Below are 24,408 nucleotides of genomic sequence, written 5' to 3'. Positions count from 1 at the left end.
GAAGAGTAAGTGAAATGTGTACTTCACAGTTATGATAAATGCCATTTAGGTAGTACATACTTTAAAATTAGTGTTACTTATTGTTCATTTTCAAATTTGATCTGTCTTCATTTTATACATTGTATGTTCCTAGAAAGATCAATTTTATATTGTACTTTTTGCTTGAACCGTCTTCATTCAAAATCACCATTATAATTGCAAAGGGAGGCTTCACCTGAAAATGGTATAATAAATCACACTTAAGAATCTCAAAACCTACACTTAAATGTATTTTGTCCTTGTCAATCCATAATCTGTGTTTTTTTAATTTCTCCACCTAATCCAATACATAAAACAACACCTGCCCAAAGACTCTCATATCGCCTGAGATTCAATTTCAAAAATTACTATTTGAACTAGAATGCTGAGAAACACCTACAGGCTAACATACTTCCTTCACAATCTAATGCAGATAAAACACTTCTATTTCTGAAACTTTCTAAGAAGAAAACATTTCACCCAATCCTAGTTTTTGCACTAAAAACAATAAAACCTATATTCTAAATGAGTTCTAAGGTTTTAATGTTTTAAAGAGACTGAAGTGAATTGGGGTTGTCAATTTAAAGTTTTAAATTGGCATTTAGTGGGGCGCCTGGGTGGCTCAGTCATTAAGCGTCTGCCTTCGGCTCAGGTCATGGTCCCAGGGTCCTGGGATCGAGCCCCACATCAGGCTCCCTGCAGAAGCCTGCTTCTCCGTCTCCCACTCCCCCTGCTTGTGTTCCCTCTCTCGCTGTGTCTCTCTCTGTCAAATAAATTATTTAAAAAAATAAATAAATTGGCATTTATTTATGGGATTTGTACAATTTAATAAACTAAAACATACAAAACCAGTGACAGATGGTAGTAGCTACACTTGCTACTATCCATACAGAGTTGTCAAATCACTATGCTGTACACCTGAAATTAATGTAATATTATATGTCAACTGTACCTCAATTTAAAAAGTAATAAAAATAACCGAAAAAAGTAACAAATACCACAAAAAGTGGGAGTAGATATAAAGAAAATACGCAGAATCAATAAGTAGGCAAACGAATGTAACAGGAATCACTGTTTCATGTCAATGGGGGCATCTCCAATGAAAAAACTAATAATTAAGAAGCACACAAAATCAGCTTTAGTGAGAAAAGAGCCTTGCAATAAATGTAAAGATAAGATGTAACAGGAACAGATAGAAACAAAATGTGTCTAAGTTTAAGTCTTTCTCAATATTAGGAAATAACAATAAATGGCAAGATAAATGACGGGCCACCTAAAATTCCAAGTTAATAATTCATTCTCCTGAGAATAAAACTTGTCATTTCTCCCCCCTTTCTTTAGTCTACCAAAATCTTGGAAAGCAGAGCTCTTTGTGGACTCCAACTAAGTGATGTAATTACTTCAGGGTATGACTTCTACCTGCATTAGCTAACTAAAGCTGAATACAGTCCAGTCTAGGTTCAGTAGCTATGTTTAAGAACTATGGCTCCTTGGACCTCTCCTCTCTTTCATCTTGTGCATCCTCTCTCTTTTCTCAGTACCTACCTCCTATCTGTCCCCATAATGTTTCCTGCACTTTCTCCCTCAGACACTAAGTGGTACCTGGTCAACAGCTAGAATTCACACTAATGTATTATTTCAGGAAGCTACCTGCATAGTTTTCAAAATTTTTTGTGTGTACTGACTTGCCCTTTGGAGTTTACTGGCTATTTTAAGAAATGGAATAAGTGGGAAAAAGAATAACAGCTACAAAATAAAGGACTGAGATCATTAACTGCTCTGTTGCAAATGATTAAGTTATAATGCGGCAATTAGATCTTCTAAATTCCCAATGGCAAAAATGCAAAATATTAAAATAATCAATAGAATCTTACATGTTAGTGTGTAATGGAAAGGTGCTACATGTCTACATTAAATCTGGAAAGGTGCTACAAGTCTACATTAAATCTGGAGGTAAAACTATGTAAATTAAAACTCTTCTACCTAATTATCTGAGGAATAGATGCAGGAGGGAATCTCACCTACAAGGTCAAAGATTATTATGCAAGGATATGAAAACAGCTAAAAATATACACTACCTATATGTTTGTATATATGCATAAAATACTTCAGATAAAGTATACAAGAAACTGATAAATATGGTTGTTCCTATGGAGGAAAACTGGATGTCTGAAGGACAGAAGTGGAAGGAAGACTATTCACTTTACACCTTTTGCACCCTTTGAAGTTTGTGCCATGTCCATGTATTTCTAATTCCCCAAAACAATAAAATAATTAAGGGGGCTTATTAATCCTGCATTGTTTCTAAATAAAATATTATCCAGAGTAAGCTTAGCCAGGGTTTTCAAGCAGCATGTGAGTCAAAACAAGGAGACTTCCTCCTCACTGGTATTCTCCACTCCTACTAGGAGAACACAGTGTTCTAGTGATCAAAGAGGTTATGAATCAAATCAAATTAATACATTTTTAAAAATCCCATCCAAGTATATCTTACACTCAAAATACAAAGTATAAATATGGCATTTATTTATCATATCTTTTCCCAGTATCATCATCTTCTTAAAGAAACAGAATTGCTGAAGTTACATCACTGAATGTATCTCTTTTTGCTTCTTAAAACTTCAACATATTTATTTTTATGTGGGTGAGGGAATACTACTTATTCTACTATTTTCTATTCATTAAAATTTTAGAACACAATGACTAAGATTTTCAAACTGCCTTATCTGAATATATATATATATATATTTAAATGTTAATTAAAAAGAGAAAATGAGTATTTGTAGTCCCTGGACAAATTCTTCATGTCAGTGACTCACCTCTACTACCACTTGAAATTTTCCAGAATAGTTCTCTATCTTCCTCTCAAAAGCCACCAGGATTTCTTGCATAGGAGCAAGCTTTTCAGGACTGGTTTCAAGATCTTTTGGATTCCAGCTGCTGGAAAAGAAGGGCCACCGTTTTTGGTCTCAGGAACTCTTTGTAAATATTTAATACAGAGTCCATTCCTTCAGTTTTCATAAAATTGTGTTTTAGGGGAGTTGTTCTCTTTCAGTTTTAATTGTTATTTTTAAAAACAAAATAAGTAAACCAAATATATTTAAAAATTAAAAATCTTAAATGATAATGTGGAATTAGAGGTACCAGTTTTCATATTTTTCACAATTTCTAGATATTCTCAGAACCTATCTGTTGCAGCATTTGCTAGTTGTTACAAATTCAGAGAAAGTATTTTTTTAAAAGCAGTAAAATTAAACATTGTTATGAGAAAGTTGGAAAAGCTTTACTTCACACTCTTATGTAATCTGTACTTACTATGAAATCCATACCATTTGAAGTCTAGGAATAAACCACTACTTTCATCCTAGGTGCTTAAAGCCCAGCTCAGAAGTCATCCTGGACTCTCTCCCCTCTTCTGTCAGAAGTCTTAGTGATTCTAACTCTTTAATATTTGTTATAGCCTCCCCCTTTTAATCAACCTCACTGCCACCACTTTAGTTCCAGATCTAGTCACCCACTGCCTAGGCCATTGCAGGAACAAGCCCATCAGATTTAGGTTCTTAAAAGGAACATAACATTAAATATCACTCTTCAACTTATAACATTTTAAGAGCTCCCTGTTCTGTCCCTATCCTCACCCCCTATCACTGACAGGATCAAGACCAAACCAACCTACCACTGCAACTTTCACCTTCATCTCCTGTGAAACACACATAACTGCGACCAATACTCTGGTCATAGAAAACTACCTCACTTTCTCAAATGCGACATGGTTTCTCCATCTTTCTGCCTTAGAAGGCCCTGTGTATACTGTAGTATACTTCTAGAAATCCATAAGCAAATAAAGGTCACTATAAAAATAGTAATGAGACATCTTTAAAATATGTTGAAAACTTACCATAGCACTAGATACTGATTTTTTTTTTTAAAGAAAAAGGAGCCAGTACTAAGTTAACTTCCTGAAGATTAGCCAACCATTTAAGTTAACAAAGCCATAACTAGAACCCAGATCTACAGAGTCCCAGCCTTTGACTATGCCTGCATTCCTCTATCATTCTTATATTCATACAAAACAGGGAAGAGCACCCCTAAAATATTATATGCAATGAAATTAATGTTTTCAGATGATCTATTCATATAGGTATTCATTCATTGCCACATAACAACTTCCTACCAAATATAGCACTCTATATGGAGATATAAGCCTTTTTCTTCAGAGTTTAGTAGTCCTTTAGTTACACTCTCTCAGTTCTATCTAGATTAGGCAGTATAGAATGAACACAGTTAAACTGGAACAAAGACTTCCACTAAGTAATATCTTACCATTTTGTTCACTGCTTTGACTCAAGAACTATAGCCAGTTACTAGAAAAAGAGAATTCTAAAAACTATCACTGACTTTTTAACCTTAAAATGTTAACCTTAAAAACAATTTAAAAAATCAAGAGGAAAACACAGGTCATAATCTTGCACATTCAAATTCAAAATACATGCAGCTTTTTCTTAAACGGATTGCTTAAAAATGCAAATGTCTTATTAAACTTCACAAATTAAATTTTGTTACAGACAGTATCACATTTCTTCCCTCACCTCACTCTGCACATACAGGCAATACATAAACCCAACGCTGTAAGCTGCCCCTTGCTCTGCTCTTCTTTGAAGACAATTTAATGATCCTAGCAAGGAGTTGGCAGAAGTTGAATCTCAATCACCTTTAGAAGTTTGTACATTAGGCCATGATTTGAGAAATTTTGTCAGCTTGATAGAATTAATAATGAGCACTCCTCCCACAAAATAAGAAAAAAGTTATTTGACTGGGGGTTTTCTTGAATAAATGTGTACCAAGAACTGTGTACTGAAAGCTTATGTCCTTGGTTCTATAAAGCACTATGAAAATTTATCTAAGGGCCAAAACCTTGAGAGAGTAAATAATATTCTAACACATACAGGTCAGATGTCATTAAATCATGGAGGTCTTCAAATTAGCTTTTTTTTAAAATGGAATTTTATTCTATAAAATACTGCTTGTCAGGAATTCTGGAATAGCAGTGACAGTTTTTAAAGCTCCCAGAGGCTTCTCACCACCACTACCACCAACAACAAAAAAGAGAGTCACTAAATAGAAAAACCAAAACCCCATGGACAATATTTACAACAAAAATTGGTGATGGAGTATCCCCACAAACCCCAAAATGCTATGAGGTAGAGACGAGGCACTAACAAACACTGACCTGCATGATGTCTGCAACTAATGGGGGGCCAGGTAGATCTGAAAACAAAACTAAAATAGTAAAGAGATAAAAACTGAAATTACAGTGAACCAGTCTGAAGAAAGCACATGAAACTGAAAAGCATTTTACCCAATCCAACAGCAAATACATACAGTCTACAATAAGCTTGAAATGGGGGGGGAAACAATCTAGCCCCTATGAATTCTCATAACATAACCACCAAACTTCCCTCCTAGGACCAGGCCCCACCCTGAGGAGAAAGTCCTGGGAAAGGATTCAAAATTAAGCAGTACAAAAAAAAATGGAAATAAAGTAAGAGAAGTTACAGATAAAAGTGGGAGAAGGAACAGAGCAAAAAAATCTCAGAAAACAAGAGGCCTTATTTTTAAACACTACACAAAACCACTGAAGGGAGAGGTCTGTGCCGTTAGAAAAGCTATCTTGAATATCAATTCCTTTTAAAAGTAAAGAAAACTAATAACACACAGAAGTGATCAACAGAAAAGAATCAAGGTCAAATCTCATACAAAGTTTTAGAAGAAGAGAATAAGAAGCAGAATAACATCTCTACAATGAATCCACTCTAGAACAAACATGCTCAGAAAACAGATCAAAACTGTACACCTACTAATTTAGAACAAAACAAAAACCATATGCATGATATGAAAGAACACGTTAAATGAGTTAAAAGACATGTGAAGTTATGAAAGAACAACTAAATCAGAAATTAGAAATATTCAGGGGCACCTGCTGGCTCAGTCAGTGGAGACTGTGCCTCTTGATCCCGGGGTTTTAAGTTCGAGCCTCATGTTGGGTACAGAGATTACTTAAAAATAAAATGTAATAAAAAAAATTAAGAAATATTCAGAATTAAAATGAAAACTCAAGAAAGAATTAGAAATAAAAGGAAAAATACTTCAGAAATGAATATGAAATAAAATGGAACATGAGAACAAATAAACAGAATAATGGCCTATGAAAACTGGAGAGACAAAAGACCTAAAAGTTTTTAATTAAAAAAAAAGTAATAAAAAGGATCCAAGAGAAAGTGACAAATACTGCTGTTAGGCAATGAAAATCCAACATACATGTAAGAGAGTCACTGAAGAAGAAAACAAGGAGACAGAATACTGAACTAATTTTAAAAAGTCACTGAAATTTAAAAAAAAAAATTTGAAACTACATACTAAAAGAGCATACCACAAGGCATTTCTTGTCTAAAAGAAATCTATTTATATTTAACGATATAAATCAGTTAAACACAAAAGCATGAAAGAAGAAATACCACGCAGGGGCGCCTGGGTGGCTCAGTTGGTTAAGCGACTGCCTTCGGCTCAGGTCATGATCCTGGAGTCCCGGGATCGAGTCCCGCATCGGGCTCCCTGCTCAGCGAGGAGCCTGCTTCTCCCTCTGACCCTCCCCCCTCTCATGTACTCTCTCTCATTCTCGCTCTCTCAAATAAATAAATAAATCTTAAAAAAAAAAGAAGAAATACCACGCAAACATTAAGCAAAAGAAGTCTGCAGTGGCTACACAGCAAGGTATAACAACTATCTTACAGATACACCACTGCTGTGCAACAAAAAGATAATCTGAGCCAGTTGTATCCTTTCAAATTTTCATTAAGTAGTCTCATTAACAAAAATAAAAACAGGTAAAATTAATCTTTTATTATTATGTTATGTTAATCACCATACATTACATCCTTAGTTTTTGATGTAGTGTTCCATGATTCATTGTTTGCATGTAATACCCAGTGCTCCATGCAGAACGTGCCCTCTTTAATACCCATCACCAGGCTAACCCATCCCCCCACCCCCCTCCCCTCTAGAACCCTCAGTTTGTTTCTCAGAGTCTGCAGTCTCTCATGGTTCATCTCCCCCTCCGATTTCCCCCCCTTATACTTCCCCTCCTGCTATCTTCTTCTTCTTTTTTTTTTTAAACATATAACGTATTATTTGTTTCAGAGGTACATGTGATTCAACAGTCTTACACAATTCACAGCGCTCACCATAGCACATACCCTCCCTGTAAAATTAATCTTAATAATATATTTTACTTAATGCATCTTTCTCCTCTGCAGAACGCCCATGGAAATCATAGTAACTTATCTCACCTTCCTTTAACGATTTAAAAATGGTGTGATAAATTAAAACAAACCTGCACAACTGGACGAGTCAAGTTAAATTTAAATCCCAACTCTATATCAATGTTCTAGTTCCAGTTTTCTATTTTTTAAGGATGGCAGAGGTACCTCATAGGAATGCTGTACTTCTATCAACTGCAATTTTATTTCACAAAATTAGTATGTTTTTAAAGAATAAAATGTGTCATAACTTTATCTGAAATACACTATGTCAGAGGATCAAGGAGGAGAAAACTTCCTCAATATATTTAGCCACTTTCATTCCCTACCTTTTATAATCCTTTACATCCCAATTTTAATAGTGAAGATGGGCACAACATAACCACCAATATAAGAAATACCTTTAATTTTAATGACTTGTTTAGCAACAGAGAAATTTTTTTTTTTTAAGATTTTTTATTTATTTATTTGACAGAGAGAGACAGCGAGAGAGGGAACACAAGCAGGGAGAGTAGGAGAGGGAGAAGCAGGTTTCCCGCGGAGCAGGGAGGCCGATGCGAGGCTCGATCCCAGATGACCTGAGCCGAAGGCAGACGCTTAATGCCTGAGCCACCCAGGCGCCCCAACAGAGAAATATTTAAAGTACCTACCAATTCTCTTTTGCCTATTCTCCCTATATTTGGGCTGATTAGGAATTCAAGCGGAAGCCATAGAACACAGTAAAGCTTCCTGATGAGTATTAGTGAAAATCAGTAATTTTAGCTTCCTAAGGACAATTTTTTTTTTCTAAGAAAGATCAAGTTTAAATTAAGACAAGCAGGTCAGTCGTATGACAGCTATTGCTAATTAAACTAAAAGCTACCCAATATCCACAACAGCCAAACTATGGAAAGAGCCTAGATGTCCATCAACAGATGAACGGATAAAGAAGATATGGTATATATATACACAACGGAATATTATGCAGCCATCAAAAAAAAAATGAAATCTTGCCACTTGCAATGATGTGGATGGAACTAGAGGGTATTATGCTAAGCAAAATAAGTCAATCAGAGAAGGACAATTATCATATGATCTCACTGATATGAGGAATTTGAGAAACAAGACAGAGGATCATAGGGGAAGGGAGGGAAAAATGAAACCAGAGAGGGAGACAAACCGTAAGAGACTTTTAATCTCAGGAAACAAACTGAGGGTTGCTGGAGTGGAAGGGGGTGGGAGGGATGGGGTTGCTGGGTGATAGACATTGGGGAGGGTATGTGCTATGGTGAGCACTGTGAATTGTGTAAGACTGTTGAACCACAGACCTGTACCCCTGAAACAAATAATACATTGTGTGTTAAAAAAAAAAAAAAAAAAAAACACCTAAAAGCTACCAAGTTACTAATGCAGGTATTTCTAAGAATAACAAGGTTAAAATAGAAATCTATATCCATCTAGGTAGTGATTTTTTTTCCTTATGAAAGAACATATAGAAAGCAAAAATGTTCAAAACATTTTTAGAACTTGTCTTTTAGACTTAATCTGAGAATCTTGTCACATTCTTAGGATTTATCCAGAGTGCAGGAATTTTTATCCCATAAGGTGGAATTTGACTTTTGGAAAAAGCTGAATCATATCTCTGTGACATACCATTCTTATTCAAACACAAATAATGAAAATGTTTTTTGAATTGCTGTGGTAACCAAAGAGGACTGAACATACAATCGAAAAATCTCAAGAATGGAAGAGACTTCAGAGTCATTTAAACTATTCCTCATCTGCCCATTCAATGCTTAAATCCCAGCTACAGATTTCCAGGTGATTGTCCACTACTAGTAATGGCAAACTCATTACTTTCCAAGGCAATCAATTTCAGTTTTGGATGGTTTGAAATACTGGAAAGTACTGCCTTTCTAGTACCTGCACATATTACCTTGGAACTTCCACACACTAGCTTAAGTTATACTCCTGCGGCTCCTGTACTTGGGGAATTTAAACATAAAGAGGAACATGGGGAGAAAAGGACAGAGGTAAAGAAATAAAAAAAGACACTATAAATAATATAGGAGAAATTGGGGGCATATGCTTGATTTTTTTCATTTTCTTCATTCTCCCCGTTCATTGCTAAATACAGGAAACATTATATCAAACCAAAGACTGTTCTCAGTGTGCCATTGTGCCATTTATAAATTAAGGACATACTGTATTCCCACCACTGTGGTAGCCTTCACAACGACTACAAATACACAAATGGTAAAGTTTCTAAATACTGGAAAGTTAGAATGAACAGACAGGCACAAAGGTAAATAACAATATATGGTAGTAGATAATTAGGCACAACCTATATTTTGAAGAAGGTTTATTAAAGTAGCTGGGTTTTAAAGAATGGGAAGGATTTGGTTTGAAAAAAGGAATACGCAAAAAACATTTCCAACAACAGACAACCGCACACCAAAACAAAAAGCCCGAACACACCGCCAGAATAATTCAACAGAACAGCTGTCTCTGTACAGCCAAAGTGATCTATCATCAAGCATCTGGAGGAAGGTCAAAGACACAGGATGAAGCCAGATGGCAGAGGTATATGATTACCAATTTAAGGAAAATAAAACTTTTATGATTCTCAGAGGAGAACCAATACAAATTTCTTAGAAGAGAAGTCAAGTGACCAAAGCAGTGCTCCAGAAAGATTATTCTGAATGTGGTATGTAAAAGTGATGGAGAGGGGACAGTGATAGGAATATCAGGAATAAGCTAAAGCCATGGACATCGTAGGAGAAATGAGAATGGAAAGCAACAGAAGCAACAAAAGAATTAAGAACTGATGGAATAAGGAGGCACACAAAAGAAAGAGGTAAGAACCACAGGACACCACAAGCTTTTAAGATTAACTCAAACAATGACATAACTAAGAAACCAGTCTGGACCACCAGATAATTATCTAAATTTTAAATGTGTCAAGTTTCAGATTAGTAGGCATCTATTAATCTTAACATTTACAAATGCTACACATTAATAACTAGAACTGTAGCCGAAATCCTTTTTTCCTGTTTCCATATGGAACACTTAGAGGTTTTATTGATACTGCTAAAGAGCAACAGCTAATTTTGATATTCTATTCTTAATTTTACTCAAACGCATAATGTTATCTGGCCAAAAAAAAAAAAAAACCCATGCCCCGTCATATCTATTCCTTTCTCTTAAGTTCTATCATTACATTAATAGCCAGCTTTCTTTGCTTCGTAGCAAAGTATTTTTCATAAAGCAACAAGATTTTTAATTACTTGACAAGAATTACTGAATATACAAAGATGAAGAGATATGTAAAGCCATGTAGAAATTCCAGTGCTATGGAATCAACCGAATTGGCTAACTCCAGCCTCAAAGAATATGCAATGAAATGGATGCTTCGGAAAATTACCAATTACTTCAAGCCAAAGATATCCAAGGTTTCTTAAGAACGGTCAGTCCACGAACACCAAAAGTCTCTAATAGGCAATCTAAAAAAGAACTGAAATTCACTGTAGAAGCCACTACTGGACAGTCGGGGAAAAACCATCTGCACAAAAAATAACAGCTGAATCCATGAGAGTGAGTTCTCCTATGGAGATAGACTAAAGAACAACAGGGCTAAAGACAAAACTGTAGAAAATCTCCAATAGGGGGAAAAAGCAGAAAAAGAAATATTAAAAAAAAAAAAAAAAAGACTAAATAAACCAAATAGAAGACATGGTGAGTAACTTTAGCTTCTTTCACAAACAAAAAGCTTCAAGAAGGCAGTGGGTAGTTATCAAGTGAAGCAGGAAGACCAAGGAGGAGGAGGAAAGAGAGTTGGATTTGGCCATTAGGGGCAACTAGTATTCTTTGTGAGTGCAAACTTAGCAGAAGGATGGGAACAGAAATGAGTTAGTAGAAGCAGAAGTAAGGTAAAGAAACAGAAATTCAAGTGCTAAAGGAAGACAAGAGCCAGTCACTAGAATACAGTGGCTAGCACACTGTGAGTACTTAATAAATGCTCAGTGGCTGAATAAGCAAACAAATGAACAAATGAATACAGCAGAGTCAAGAGCTGTATGATGAGGGAAAGATGGTATTAGGAAGACTCTTATGGCAGAAGGGTGTGAGTAATAGGTTTCAAAGAAGAAGAAAGAATGTCATGTGCCTCCAAATGAATATAACTTTTTTAATTAGGTGGAAAAGCAGGAAGGAAAGCTGCAAATGAAAATAAAGGCAGAGAAACGAGCAGCTACCACCTTCCATTCTGCCCTTAAGACAAGAGAACAAAAAGCTGAAGTCAAAGCAGAAATATTCAGGAGCTGGATGGAATGAGAAGCAAGCAAGCTTCTATTCTTTTGTTATAATAGTAAGCAAGGATGTGAAGAGTTGGGTTTAAAGACCCTTCCTTCTAGCCAAAATATAGTCAAAGCTAAAGTAAAAATGGTAAAGATATTAACAGACGGAGTAAAAATGCCCACAAAATGTTGCAGGCAAGTTCACTGAGGATAAATCACAGGCCTACGGAGACTGGGCAGTTTCAAATGTAAAGTTCCCCAGAATATATTTTATTAATGAATAAATTTCAGTTGTGTGGCCTTGGCGTTCCCAAGAAAATACTAACTACCATATCAATAAATGACACTAGTCAGTAGTAAATAAAGAATCTGTGAAAGAAAGTTACTAAAAGATTTATAGATACATAAAGTATTAAAAGTGGTCTAAAAGTTATCAAGATAAATACCAAATATATGTGGTATACTTTGCAATAGGGACAAAAATCTCACTAAGATGTTTTATTAAGGCAGCACAATTTACAAGACTCTGCACAAAGTAAGTCAAGAAACTTGAAAGCACAAGTAACATTCCTCTGTAGTAAAAATAAGGTATTTTTATTTTAACTCCTTCAACACAATGAAAACTAAGTAATTAAAAATTTTTAAATAATGGAGAAAAATGGTAATCAATACTTGGGGTTAATGAACCATTACAAAATAAAGAATAAAGATTATAGTATTTATAAAAGTACAAAGTGGTCCTTTCTAAAAATTTGAAAAGTGCCTGATATTAAACCTAAGATGAAAGACATTTACTCTAACCATGAACCACATTTTAAAAAAGAATTTTGATTAAAATGTAAGGTAACTCTATTTCATGCTAATAAGAATCAAAATAAGTTCTGATAGATAAATTTTCTTTTAAAAATAAGCATAAAGCAATTTTAACACAGCTATGATATGGTAGATGCCCTAAAACTTGATTCACACACTCACAACATGTATATAAATAAATGATATAAATATGTCATATATATAATGTCAGTTTATAAGAAGCTTTGAGGCAAACCTTAAGTAGTTACATTTTATGGAGACACACAAAAAAGAATATTTTCATTTAACAGTTTGGGCTCAGAGATTAAATCATGTTTCCACATTTGCTATTAAAGATCTAAAAATATATACAACTACCCAAAACTAAGTATCATCTTTGAAAATTAGAAATATGATTTTCATGAAATGTTGGGGGTGGTGGTTAAGGGAAGACACAGGGTAGAAGTACATGCAATAAAGTACTTCCTTCTGCAAATAAATGCCTCCTGAGCTTTTTTTTTTAATATCAAAAAATTCTTATAAAATGTCATATGAATAAGGAACACTCAATTACACTGCAATCTTCACTCTTCCTAATCTGAATTGAGAGTCAGAGTTAATAAGAACAAGCTCCAAAAGATAAAAATCTCAATGTACAGCAACCTAAGGGTACAGACATCAGTGTAGTGGTTGTCCCTAGGGAACCTGACTATAAACTGGCACAAGAAAATTTTATAGGATGATGGAAATGCTCTGTCTATCTTCACTGGGGTGTTGGTGACACAGCACAGACATTTGCCAAGACACATAAAACTCGTATCTGTAAATTGTCATCTCTGTAATTATACTTCAATGTTTTTAAGTAAAAAATAAAATGCATAGGTACAAATAGAGTTGGATTATATGGAACATACCTACCATCACAGGCAAAAGGGTATGTTTAAATCTGAGTAACGAGCAACCCCAATAGACAACTGGTATGATTACCTAATCATCTCAAAATGCCTTAACATCCAGTATTACTAAAAGTGAATTAATTATATTTCACAAACAACCTCAAAAAGTAATTAATACTCAATACCACAGAGTGAATCAATTTATTTACTTAGTAGTTCATTTAGTAACCAATTCATCACAGATTTACTAGGAAGCTACATTGCTTAAGATCAGAAAGATATTCAAGGGAGCAATACTGAAGGTTTTAAACAATGAACAAATGGACTAATACTACTAATAAGTGATAAGCTAATATCGAGTATTTAAAATGTGCCAGGTACTGTCCTAAATGCGTTCCCCATATTAACTTATTCTATCCTCACAGCAACACAGAAGGAGACACTCTTACTATTCCCATTTCATAAATGAAGAAAGTGAGGTACCCTGAGGTTAAGTATCCTGTCAGGAGTACCCAGGTCGAACTCTGGCAGTCTATCTAGAGACAACTTTCTAAATCACTTTGTTCTACTGCCTTTTTAGAATCAATTGCCTGGAAATTTTCTAGGTTAAGATAAAGGTTGTGCTTTATAGGATGGAACCTTGGGGTCTTCACCGATTCCTTACTCATTTATATTGCATAGTAGTCCCAGAGTGATTTTTAAAGAACAACTCTGGCTTTGCTTGCAAGTACTTACAAGCCCACCCTAAGAATACTGGATGGCTTACTCATCTGTCCATGTGATTAAGCTTCTTTATACTTTTTTTCTATACTTTTCTTTAATAAAACTTCATTATCTACTCATTTAATTTTTAAGTGAGCACGTCCTAACCTTATTTCTCACCACAGAACACTGAAAGAGGAGCTCTGTGATATATGAAGCCATACAGAGCATTCTCTGGTGATAAGTACTTATCAAAAGTCTTGCATTCCAAAATAATAATTCTTATTTCAAGAAGCTGACAGCTGGACCCATACACATCGTGTTCAAATACAATTTCAAAGACTGTGTATTACTTAATAATTGTTTTCAAAAGCCTGCCATTTTTAATAATTCAGTATCTTGCTGTTTAACTATAACCTATTCTACAGAAAACCAGTGAACTGCAGCTGCAGCCCTCTGACTGGGAAGCTCTGCTCTCAGGTATAGGAAAAGAACCTGCTCACCTCAAATAAGCTGCTATTCAACTCCTTTTAACAGCCTAGTTGAGAAAAATATTATTCTGGAAAACTGAATTGTCCAAGGATTTCATGTTTTGTCCTTAGTGTGAAATGAACCATTAAAAAGGCAATACACCTTGGGCCTTGAATGTGTTGTACCTACATAACCCATTACAAACACCAAGGTACATTTTCAAGCTACACTTAGCATTTTCTTGAAGACAACTTAAGAAACAACATTATGAAAGCTGTTACCACAGTTACTATAGAGATATTATCAAGAACAGAGCCTTATATGCAATGTTCAAAAAGCTCTGCTTCCCTGATACAACAAGTAAGCTTTCTCCTCAAGGATTAGGAAAATACATAAAGTGCCATATTTCCTTTTATGCCCTAGCCAGCAAAAACCTCAAAAACTTATTTAAGAGTGAACTAAATAAGCTATGCTTGACTTTAGAGCCTGAAGATCTCTTGGCTATCTTTTACAAGTATTTCTAAGGTTTAATTTTTTTTTTTATATTTAAATTTTGGCTCTATCTAGAATTTACTTTGGCATAAATATGTCTTTAGCCCAGAAGTTTTACTTTCTTTAACCAAATCTTTATTTATTTATGACCCACCACCACCCAGCATTATATTCTATTCTTTCACCCTTACCTCACCCTATCCATGCCAATTCCTATGTTCTTTTTGTTTTTTTCTGATTAGAGGTATGTATATCACTTAAGTTCACTACATATATTTGTGTATTGAGCCTTCATACTGACTAAAAGTAATTCAAAAAGAGCATTAAAAAATGTTGCAATAATTTCACTGTGAATTACAAATTAAAACCAGTAGAAATAAACATTTCTCTTTTAGCAGTTAACCTTAAGGATTAGAAAGTAAGATTTTGAAAATTTAAGACTGTCACACTATAAAAATGGCAAGCCCTTAAAATTACAAATTTATCTCTAACAAAGCTAAACCAACTCAAAACAAATCCAAATCAGTCACTAGAACATTTGCTAACCAGGCTATCTTCGAACTATTGGGCCCTGTCTGAAAATCAAGAACACTTCTGTACAAAAGGGAAATCCTTCAAGTCAGTTCTTGGGCAAGAGGTGATTTATTTTTTATCTTTACCCAGGCTCCCTCTACTGACAGAAAAACAACACCACAAATTTCACCAACACAAGGAAAAGGAATTGATTTTTTTAAAGATTTCAAAAGCAACATTTTAAATAAGAATAGATCAAAAACTGAATTCACTACGGACCCAAGAAGATATAAACATTTGAGAGTGGACATTTCAGGTAACGCCCAAATTTTATATCTGGCACATGCCATTTCAACACACTCCATTTTCAATGTTAACCCTTAGATGCAAGAAGGGTTAAAGATTTTAAATGCATTTTAAATACTGTAAATAATCTCTTAGTAAGGAAATGTTTACCTGTATCTGTTCCGGTGTCCATTGATCTAGGTTGACTGACTTGACCCTGGATATATGAACTCCAAGATTTCTATGGATTCCAGCACATCTGATGCAAATAAATACACCAATATTCCAGGAAGCCCATCGAGGACCTAATTAAGGAGAAAAAACAAAGATAAACAAATATTAAAAACTAAAATAAATATTATGGCAGCTTTTAAGCAGCATTCTGATTTTTTACAAAATTATAATGGAGCCTTACAGAATTTTACATGCTCAAATTTTCAACTGGCACCAGCAGCAAGGTTATAAATCAACCTTCAAGAACTTTAATGTGTTTACTAATATTGCTTTTCTAGAAACTTTCCCAAATCTGTCTAAGAATTTAAAACTAATTTATGTGAACCAGGAATGGTAATACCCCACAGTAAAAAGTTCTTTATTAAATGTGTAAGGTGTTCCTTAAAAGATTACCAACAAATATAAATCAAAGAGTTTTTATTTTATTTTTATTTTTTTAAAGATTTTATTTATTTATTTGAGAGAGAGAGAATGAGAGAGAGCAAGCACATGAGAGGGAGGAGGGTCAGAGGGAGAAGCAGACTCCCTGCCGAGCAGGGAGCCCGATGCGGGACTCGATCCAGGGACTCTGGGATCATGACCTGAGCCGAAGGCAGTCGCTTAACCAACTGAGCCACCCAGGCGCCCCTAAATCAAAGAATTTTTAATGAAATGTAGACATTAGTAAGACACACAACCAACCTAAAAGAAAAATGTGCAAAAAGATATGAATGGGTAATTCACAGAAGAAATGTAAAGACCAATAAACATAAACATGTATGAGCTCACTAGTAGGGAAAATGCCCTTTAAAACTACAACAATCTCCATTTTACATTCAACACATTGGAAAAATTTTTTTAATCAACTAAATGTTAGAAAGACTGAGAAACAGTAAGGTCTGCCTCAAGAAGCCTTAAAACACCTTGAATAAATCCCAAATATAACCCTGAATTAAGAAAAGTTATAAACTACGGTGTGCTATAAAATATAAAAAATTCTGAAAAACACGGTAGAGAAAGTCACAGAAGGATACAAGAATACAAAGCCTTAGCTGTACTATTCTTTATGTCTTTGAATGTATTTTGATAATTTTATTTTTTTTAATTTAAATTCAATTAGCCAACATATAAGTACATCATTAGTTTTTGATGTAGTGTTCAAAGATTTATCAGTTGTGTATAACACCCAGTGCTCATCACATCACGTGCCCTCCCTAATGCCCATCACCCAGTTACCCCATCCCTCCACCCACATCCCTCTCCACAACCCTCAGTTTGTTTCCCAGAGTCAAGAGTCAAGAGTCTCCCATGGTTTGTCTCCCTCTCTGATTTCTACCATCCAGTCTTCCCTCCCCTCCCCTATGATCCTCTGCACTATTCTTTACATTCCACACGAGTGAAACCATATGATAATTGTCTTTCTCTGACTGACTTATTTCACTTAGCATAATTCCCTCCAGTTCCATCCATGTCGACGTAAATAGTAGGTATTCATCCTTTCTGATGGCTGAGTAATATTCCATTGTATATATACACCACATCTTCACTCATCTGTTGAAGGACATCTCGGCTCCTTCCACAGTTTGGCTATTGTGGACATTGCTGCTATGAACACTGGGGTGCAGGTGCCCCTTCTTTTCACTATATCTGCATCTTTGGGATAAATACCCAGTAAAGCAATTGCTGGGTTGTAGGGTGGCTCTATTTTTAACTTCTTGAGGAACCTCCATACTGTTTTCCAGAGTGGCTGTACCAGCTTGCATTCCCACCAACAGTGTTAAGAGGGTTCCCCATTCTCCACATCCTCTCCAACATCTGTTTGTTTCCTGTCTCGTGAATTTTAGCCATTCTAACTGGTGTAAGGTGGTATCTCATTGTGGTTTTGATTTGTATCTTCTGATGGCAAGTGATGTGGTGCATTTTTTCATGTGTCTGTTGGCCATTTGGATGTCTTCTTTGGAAAAATGTTCATGTCTTCTGCCCATTTCTTGACTAGATTATTTGTTTTTTGGGTGCTGAGTCTGATAAGTTGTTTATAGATCTTGGATACCAGCCCTTTATCTGATACATCATTTGCAAATATCTTCTCCCATTCCATAGGTTGACTTTTAGTTTTGTTGACTGTTTCCCTTGCCATGCAGAAGCTTTTCATCTTGATGAAGTCCCAATAGTTCATTTTTGCTTTTGTTTCCCTTGCCTTCAGAGACATGTCTTGCAAGAAGTTGCTGCAGCCGAGGTCGAGAGGTGTTCTCCTCTAGGAGTTTGATGTATTCCTGTCTCACATTTAGGTCTTTCATCCACTTTGAGTTTATCTTTGTGTATGGTGTAAGAGAATGGTCCGGTTTCATTCTTCTGCATGTGGCTGTCCAATTTTCCCAGCACCATTTACTGAAGAGACTGTCTTCTTTCCACTGGATATTCTTTTCTGCTTTATCGAAGATTAGTTGACCACAGAGTCATGGTATGGATTTAAGAGGAAGGTTGCTATCATCAGGAGGAGGAAAATATTTGAGTGAGATGAATTCATTACTGAAGCCAGTAATTCCAATGCAGTAAAACTAAACACATTCCTCTCCAAAATTCTTTAGGAAGTAGTTTATGCATATACAATTTATACCAAAATATCCTGCTTTTAAGTTTGAGAAGTGACACCTATAAACTGACAAAACATTTGGGACACGTTTTCTTTAAATGTCTGATTGCTGAAAGCATGGAAATGAATTAAACACCAAAAGCCTGTATTGTCAACCTACTCTGCCCTCACTGAGCTGCATGAATTACCCTGCACTAATAACAAACCGAGCAACAAGGTTCTCATGTTAAGTGGAGTCAGCATTGGCTGCCTCATTACTGAGATGAGTCTTGTACAGAAAATATTTTGGAAGTTTTAAAGCACTACTTAAGTGCAAGTTATTGTCATCTTAAGAAATTTTGAAACTCAAAATACAATACGTTCCTACTCCAGAAAATTTCTATACTGGTCTGCAAAACAACTGTATCTTAAAATTTCCTCAGAAACAATTCCCAAAAGGGCAGTGAATCCAGAGCGTGATGGGAAAAGACTTTCAACACTCTCCAAGTGTTGGCTTCATTTTTCTTCTTAAAATAGAATGATTCCCCTCAAAATATGTTAGACCCACAGCTAAATACAAATGGAGACTTTTCTCTACAGCACAATTTTTCTGATGCAGCAAATGTTATGACTAAATGAATTAATTAGAAAGCATCATTTGTGGGGTGCCCGGGTGGCTCAGTCAGTTGAGCATCTGACTCTTGATTTCAGCTCGGGTCATAGTCTTGGGGTCATGGGATTGAGCCCTGCGTCAGGCTCTGCACTCAGCATGGAGTATGCTTGTCCCTCTCCCTTGGCTCCTCTCTCTCTCTCTCTCTCCCTCAAATAAATAAATAAATAAAATCTTAAAAAAAAAAAAAAAAAGCAAGCAAGACCATATCATTTGCATGATGTCATAGTAACTGTCCATGCAGGTAAAAAGTTGTAGCACCAAATAGAGTGGTGCATTTTTACAATAACCAAAAATAAAAAAGGGATCAAATGTATAAAAGCAAAATACAAGAATAATGCTTAGCAGTAATAGAAAAAAATGGGCATATTACTATTGAACAAAAAGCCAGATATAATTAAATGTTAAGTGATGTTCAGGTTTTACACAGCTTTATACATGGCTATCACTTATGGGAAATGTTAGCCCCAATCGTTTTTTACCAATTGAAATACTAATGCAATTTTGTCAACGCATCTTTCTTTGGAATATAGCTATCGCATCTTAACCAATATAGTTAGGGACCTTCAAAAATAAACTCTTAAAAGCCTAACCAATTGCGTTATCCACTCTATAAAATTAATCTTGTAAAATTTACCTAAAATTGATAAAATAACAACTGCTCAACATGGTAGTCATTCAAGTATTGGTATGAAATCCTCCTTTTCATTCCCCAAACTATTGGTGAATACTTACCAACTCTGTGCCAAGTAAATGCTATTAAAAATAGACACAAAGGTAAAAAGCTAAGTTCCCAGACTCAAGAGGCCAAGACAAGTATAAATATGTATAACAATTTAAAAAACAATTTGGTGAAATCTAGTAAAGTTCTAGATGAATAAACCCCTCCACCATTCGGTATGCTGAATGCTTGAGTTGAAGACCTTGTCAAGAATAATTTAGAGTCTTACTATTTTAAATGTGCTTTGTGGATAGCAGCATGGACATCATTGGTTGCTTGTTAGGAATGCATGATCTCAGGTGCCATTGGAGGGCTACAGAATGAGAATCTGTAATATCCCTAGGATTATGTATGCGCTTAAAATTTGAGAGATACTGATCTTTGTCTACTTTGTCTTTCTTTAATTTTGTGTAGTTTAAGATTTAGCTCTAAAATAATTAAATCCTCCAGCTATTTACCTATATGTATATATCTATTTGTTTATCTTAGATTTTTATGTAAACTTCAGGACAGGTTGCTGGAAGTATTATATATAAATGATGGAAAGTAACTGGGGGAGGCAACTCTAGCTAGAGCAGTCATGGGAGTCCTTTGTGAGCAGGTAGCTGAACTCAAGCATTCAGCATACTTCTTGACCTGTTTTCATTATTCTTACTGAGTATACGACTCAAATTGTGAAAATTTATTTTAATATACTAGGAATCAAATCTGCTGAGGAAAAAATCCAGAGTTTATTTAGAATTCAAATATTGGGTTGTTTTGAATGACCCATATCACTACCTCACTTAAAAGCAACACAAACAGGGGTGCCTGGGTGGCTCAGTCGTTAAGCGTCTGCCTTCGGCTCAGGTCATGATCCCAGGGTCCTGGGATCGAGCCCTGCATCAGGCTCCCTGCTCGCCGGGAAGCCTGCTTCTCCCTCTCCCACTGCCCCTGCTAGTGTTCCCTCTCTGGCTGTCTCTCTCTCTGTCAAATTAAAAAAAAAAAAAGGCAACACAAATAAGCGGGCATCAGCTAAACTAAGTATTACTTATCTCATAATCACAATCAGACTAAAACAAAGCTCTAGTAACAAAAGAGAAGATGTTATTTGGTCTCCCTAATATTAGCACCTTGACTCATATCCTTCATCACTGAATACTTAGAGAACACTAACAATCCAAACATACCACCTTAAAGGATTTATAAATGTGGCAACAATAAGAACGGAAATGGACAAATGTGAGAATCACCAGGAAGAAATGATAGGAGTTAGTGATTGGGAAACAGTGATAAAGGAGAAGGCAGAGACCAAGATGTCTGTAAGTTCTATTTTAATCTGGGATTTAAACCATAAAGATACTTGTAGACTCAGAAAATTTTGCAGGTAATCTGTTGAATGCTTTAAATGACAGTGACACATGGAGATGAAAATGTCCATCAAACAATTAGGAATACAGGACTTAAGTTCAAACTAGAGATACAAACCTGAGCACCTTCAAAATGGCAGTTGTCACAAAAACAAAAGAGCAAAAGAAGCAGAATACAAAGTCTGAGGGAGAAAATGAAAAGTAATACAAAAACAGAGGCCAGGGTCTTAAAGCAAATATAGTCAACAATGTCAAAAACTTCAGAGAAGTTTTTGAGGAGAGAATATCTGGATATGTTAACTAAGAGGTCATAGGTAACCTCATGGCCATGAGGCAGGAGAGAGGGAGGGAATTCATTCATTCTGAATTCCATTACCAGATTAGTAGGGAAGGAAGGGAAAAGAAAGGAGGTTCATCCACTCTGAATTCATTATCAGATTAAACTCTTTCACCATTTCAGTCTCCAACTCCAAGCTTTTAACAGTTTTCTATTTTCCTCTATTTTGCTTTCATGACCACTTATAACAACTTACGTACTCAGGGAGCCAATCAGAAGACTCACTGTTTTCCCTTGAATACAACTCAATTATCCTGTCTTGAAACTTTCCTTCACACCATTTCCCTTGCCTAGACTGTTCAGCTTATGACCATACAGATCCTACCTCATTTTCAAGGCCTAACTAGAGTCCCATATTATCCAGAAAGCCTTTCCTTATGACTCCATCCCTCCACTCTCCTTTCCTATAAATGTCTACAGCCCATGACAGCTTGTTTCACACAGTATGTATGTTCCAATAGGCACCTGATATTTTTTTCATTTGTAATTAGTTTTATCTACTAAAGTTAATGATAAATTTCCTACTAGCCAGGCTCTATATGGCCTTCCACATCACCTACAATAAGGAAACAGGCCTATAGTAAGGGTATATAGGCAGCATAATAAAAAAATCTGCTAAGTCTGATGACTTGGTCAAATATAAAGGTTCTTTGTTTGATACCTGAAGCAATTCATCTACTATTTTAAAAAATGGAAACAAAAGCAATTAACTGTGAGGCAAGACTATTGTTTTTAATATCCATTTAGCCATTCTGCCTCTTAATAATAAAAGCCCCTAAGTTTTAGCTAGAAACACGGCTGCCCAGATAGAGACTACAGTTCTCAGCCTCCACTGCAGCTGTGGCCACATGACCAAGTTCTGGCCAATGGAATGTGAGCTGAAATGATGTTTTGGCATTAACCAAATTAGGCCTGTATTCCCCTTGCCTCTTCCCCTTTCCCATTAGCTACAGCATAATAAGAAATGAGCCTGCTGGGCGCCTGGGTGGCTCAGTTGGTTAAGCGACTGCCTTCGGCTCAGGTCATGATCCTGGAGTCCCTGGATCGAGTCCCGCATCGGGCTCCTTGCTCAGCAGGGAGTCTGCTTCTCCCTCTGACCCTCCCCCCTCTCATGCTCTATCTCATTCTCTCACATAAATAAATAAAATCTTTAAAAAAAAAAAAGAAATGAGCCTGCTATCTTGGACTCAGATATTAAAGCCCTATGTTGAAGACGACATAACTACTCTGTCCATACTGGACAGTTCATCTCCAGACTAATGCGAAGGAGAAATAAATTTATATACTGTTTAAGCCACAGTATTTGGGGTCTTTTTGTTACAGCATCTAAGCCTGTAATCCACCTAATTCAATGTGAATTATATTTGCTTGTTGGTGGCAGGAAATAAAATGTGCCAGAGATTTAATCCTTTATTTCAGAGCCAAAATTCTAAGAGGTATTAAAGAATAATAAAGCACAGTTTCGCCAAACCTTAGTTCTCCAGATTCAATTTAAATAACCAAATATGTATTAAGTGTCTGTTTTTACGAAGGTATTAAATGAAGAAGACAAAACACAGGTTCTGCCTTCAAGGAGTTTGTACTCTAAAAGTCATACAATGGTTACAGTGTAAGTACAAATGATGGGGGGAACACAGAAGAGGAAAAGATGAATGTTGGCCAGGGATATTAGTACAAGCTTTGTAGGGACAGTGGCATTTGAGATGATTACCAAAAGGTTAAGTCGAGTTGTAACAGGTGAAGTCTGGATGAAGTACATTCTAGGTAAAATGAACAGTACCTCTCCCTTCCAACCTTGAAGAGTTTCAACTATGCTATAAGGCTGTAGCCAAAAAAAATAATAATGTGGCATGTGATTATTAAGTTTCTTTTATGTAAATATAAATTTGATTTTTTTTTTAAGTTGTGATATATATGCACCTAAATACCAAGTGCCAAGTGGCTAATAACTTTCAAATAGAGATGAAAGACAGTTTTAAGATATGGAAACTCTGAAGAAAGTGGAAAAGTGAGGTTTATGGAACTATAAGTTATTACATATCTAAACAATATTTTAAAATACTATATATCTAAACAATGAACAGGAATTTTACTGAGAACTGAATATACTTATTTTGTAGCTTTCATACCATTTGAGAAATAAGATGAAATTGCATTCACTTCTGGGAAGAAATTTCTCTTAAGTTTCTGATTACTATGACAGACTAACAAACAGAAAAGCTACTTTTGAATATTTTTATAAATAGAAAATAAAACTAGATAAGGAGCAGAGAATATAACACTAACTGCTAAATGTCATTTCTTTTTAAGACTTAGTTCTTCTAAATGAAGGGGGGGAAATTGGAGGGGTAGACGAACCATGAGAGATGATGGACTCTGAAAAACAAACTGAGGGTTCTAGAGGGGAGGGGGGATGGGAGGATGGGTTAGCCTGGTGATGGGTATTGAGGAGGGCACATTCTGCATGGAGCACTGGGTGTTATGCACAAACAATGAATCATAGAACACTACATCTAAAACTAATGATGTAATGTATGGGGATTAACATAAGAATAAAAAATTTAAAAAAAAAAAAGACTTAGTTCTTCTATAAAGCTTTCTCCAATTCCCCCAAAACTTCTGTAACATTTATCACAATGACCTACAGTTAACTGTTTTAGCTAAGTTTTCTGAGAAACAGTGATCTCTTTGAGAATAGGATAATTATATTGATCTCTGTATGCTCTCTATGCTTCCTAATATCTGGTATAAAAACGCAGGCAGTCTCTAGTTTACAAATGACAGCTA

At 35.6% G+C, this 24,408-nt stretch overlaps 1 protein-coding gene across 3 annotated transcripts in view; it reads right to left on the bottom strand.

The window, feature by feature from the left end:
* SMAP1 (small ArfGAP 1) overlaps positions 1 to 24,408 on the bottom strand; it is a 162,200-nt gene that overhangs the window by 111,572 nt on the left and 26,220 nt on the right. For 2 of the 3 annotated variants that reach the window (XM_045867072.3, XM_054505422.2), the window contains exon 2: positions 15,931 to 16,064. In XM_045867072.3, the coding sequence (XP_045723028.1) occupies positions 15,931 to 16,064 (134 nt within the window). Of the gene's footprint in view, positions 1 to 2,837; positions 2,959 to 15,930; positions 16,067 to 24,408 lie in introns of those variants that run through there. The other variant, XM_064597754.1, reaches the window with a different exon arrangement.

Source organism: Mirounga angustirostris, unplaced genomic scaffold, assembly GCF_029215605.1.
Source record: "Mirounga angustirostris isolate CCGP_5_RB_7025 unplaced genomic scaffold, mMirAng1.0.hap1 SCAF_8, whole genome shotgun sequence".
Taxonomy (NCBI): domain Eukaryota; kingdom Metazoa; phylum Chordata; class Mammalia; order Carnivora; family Phocidae; genus Mirounga; species Mirounga angustirostris.
This window is presented reverse-complemented; position numbering and strand designations above follow the sequence as displayed.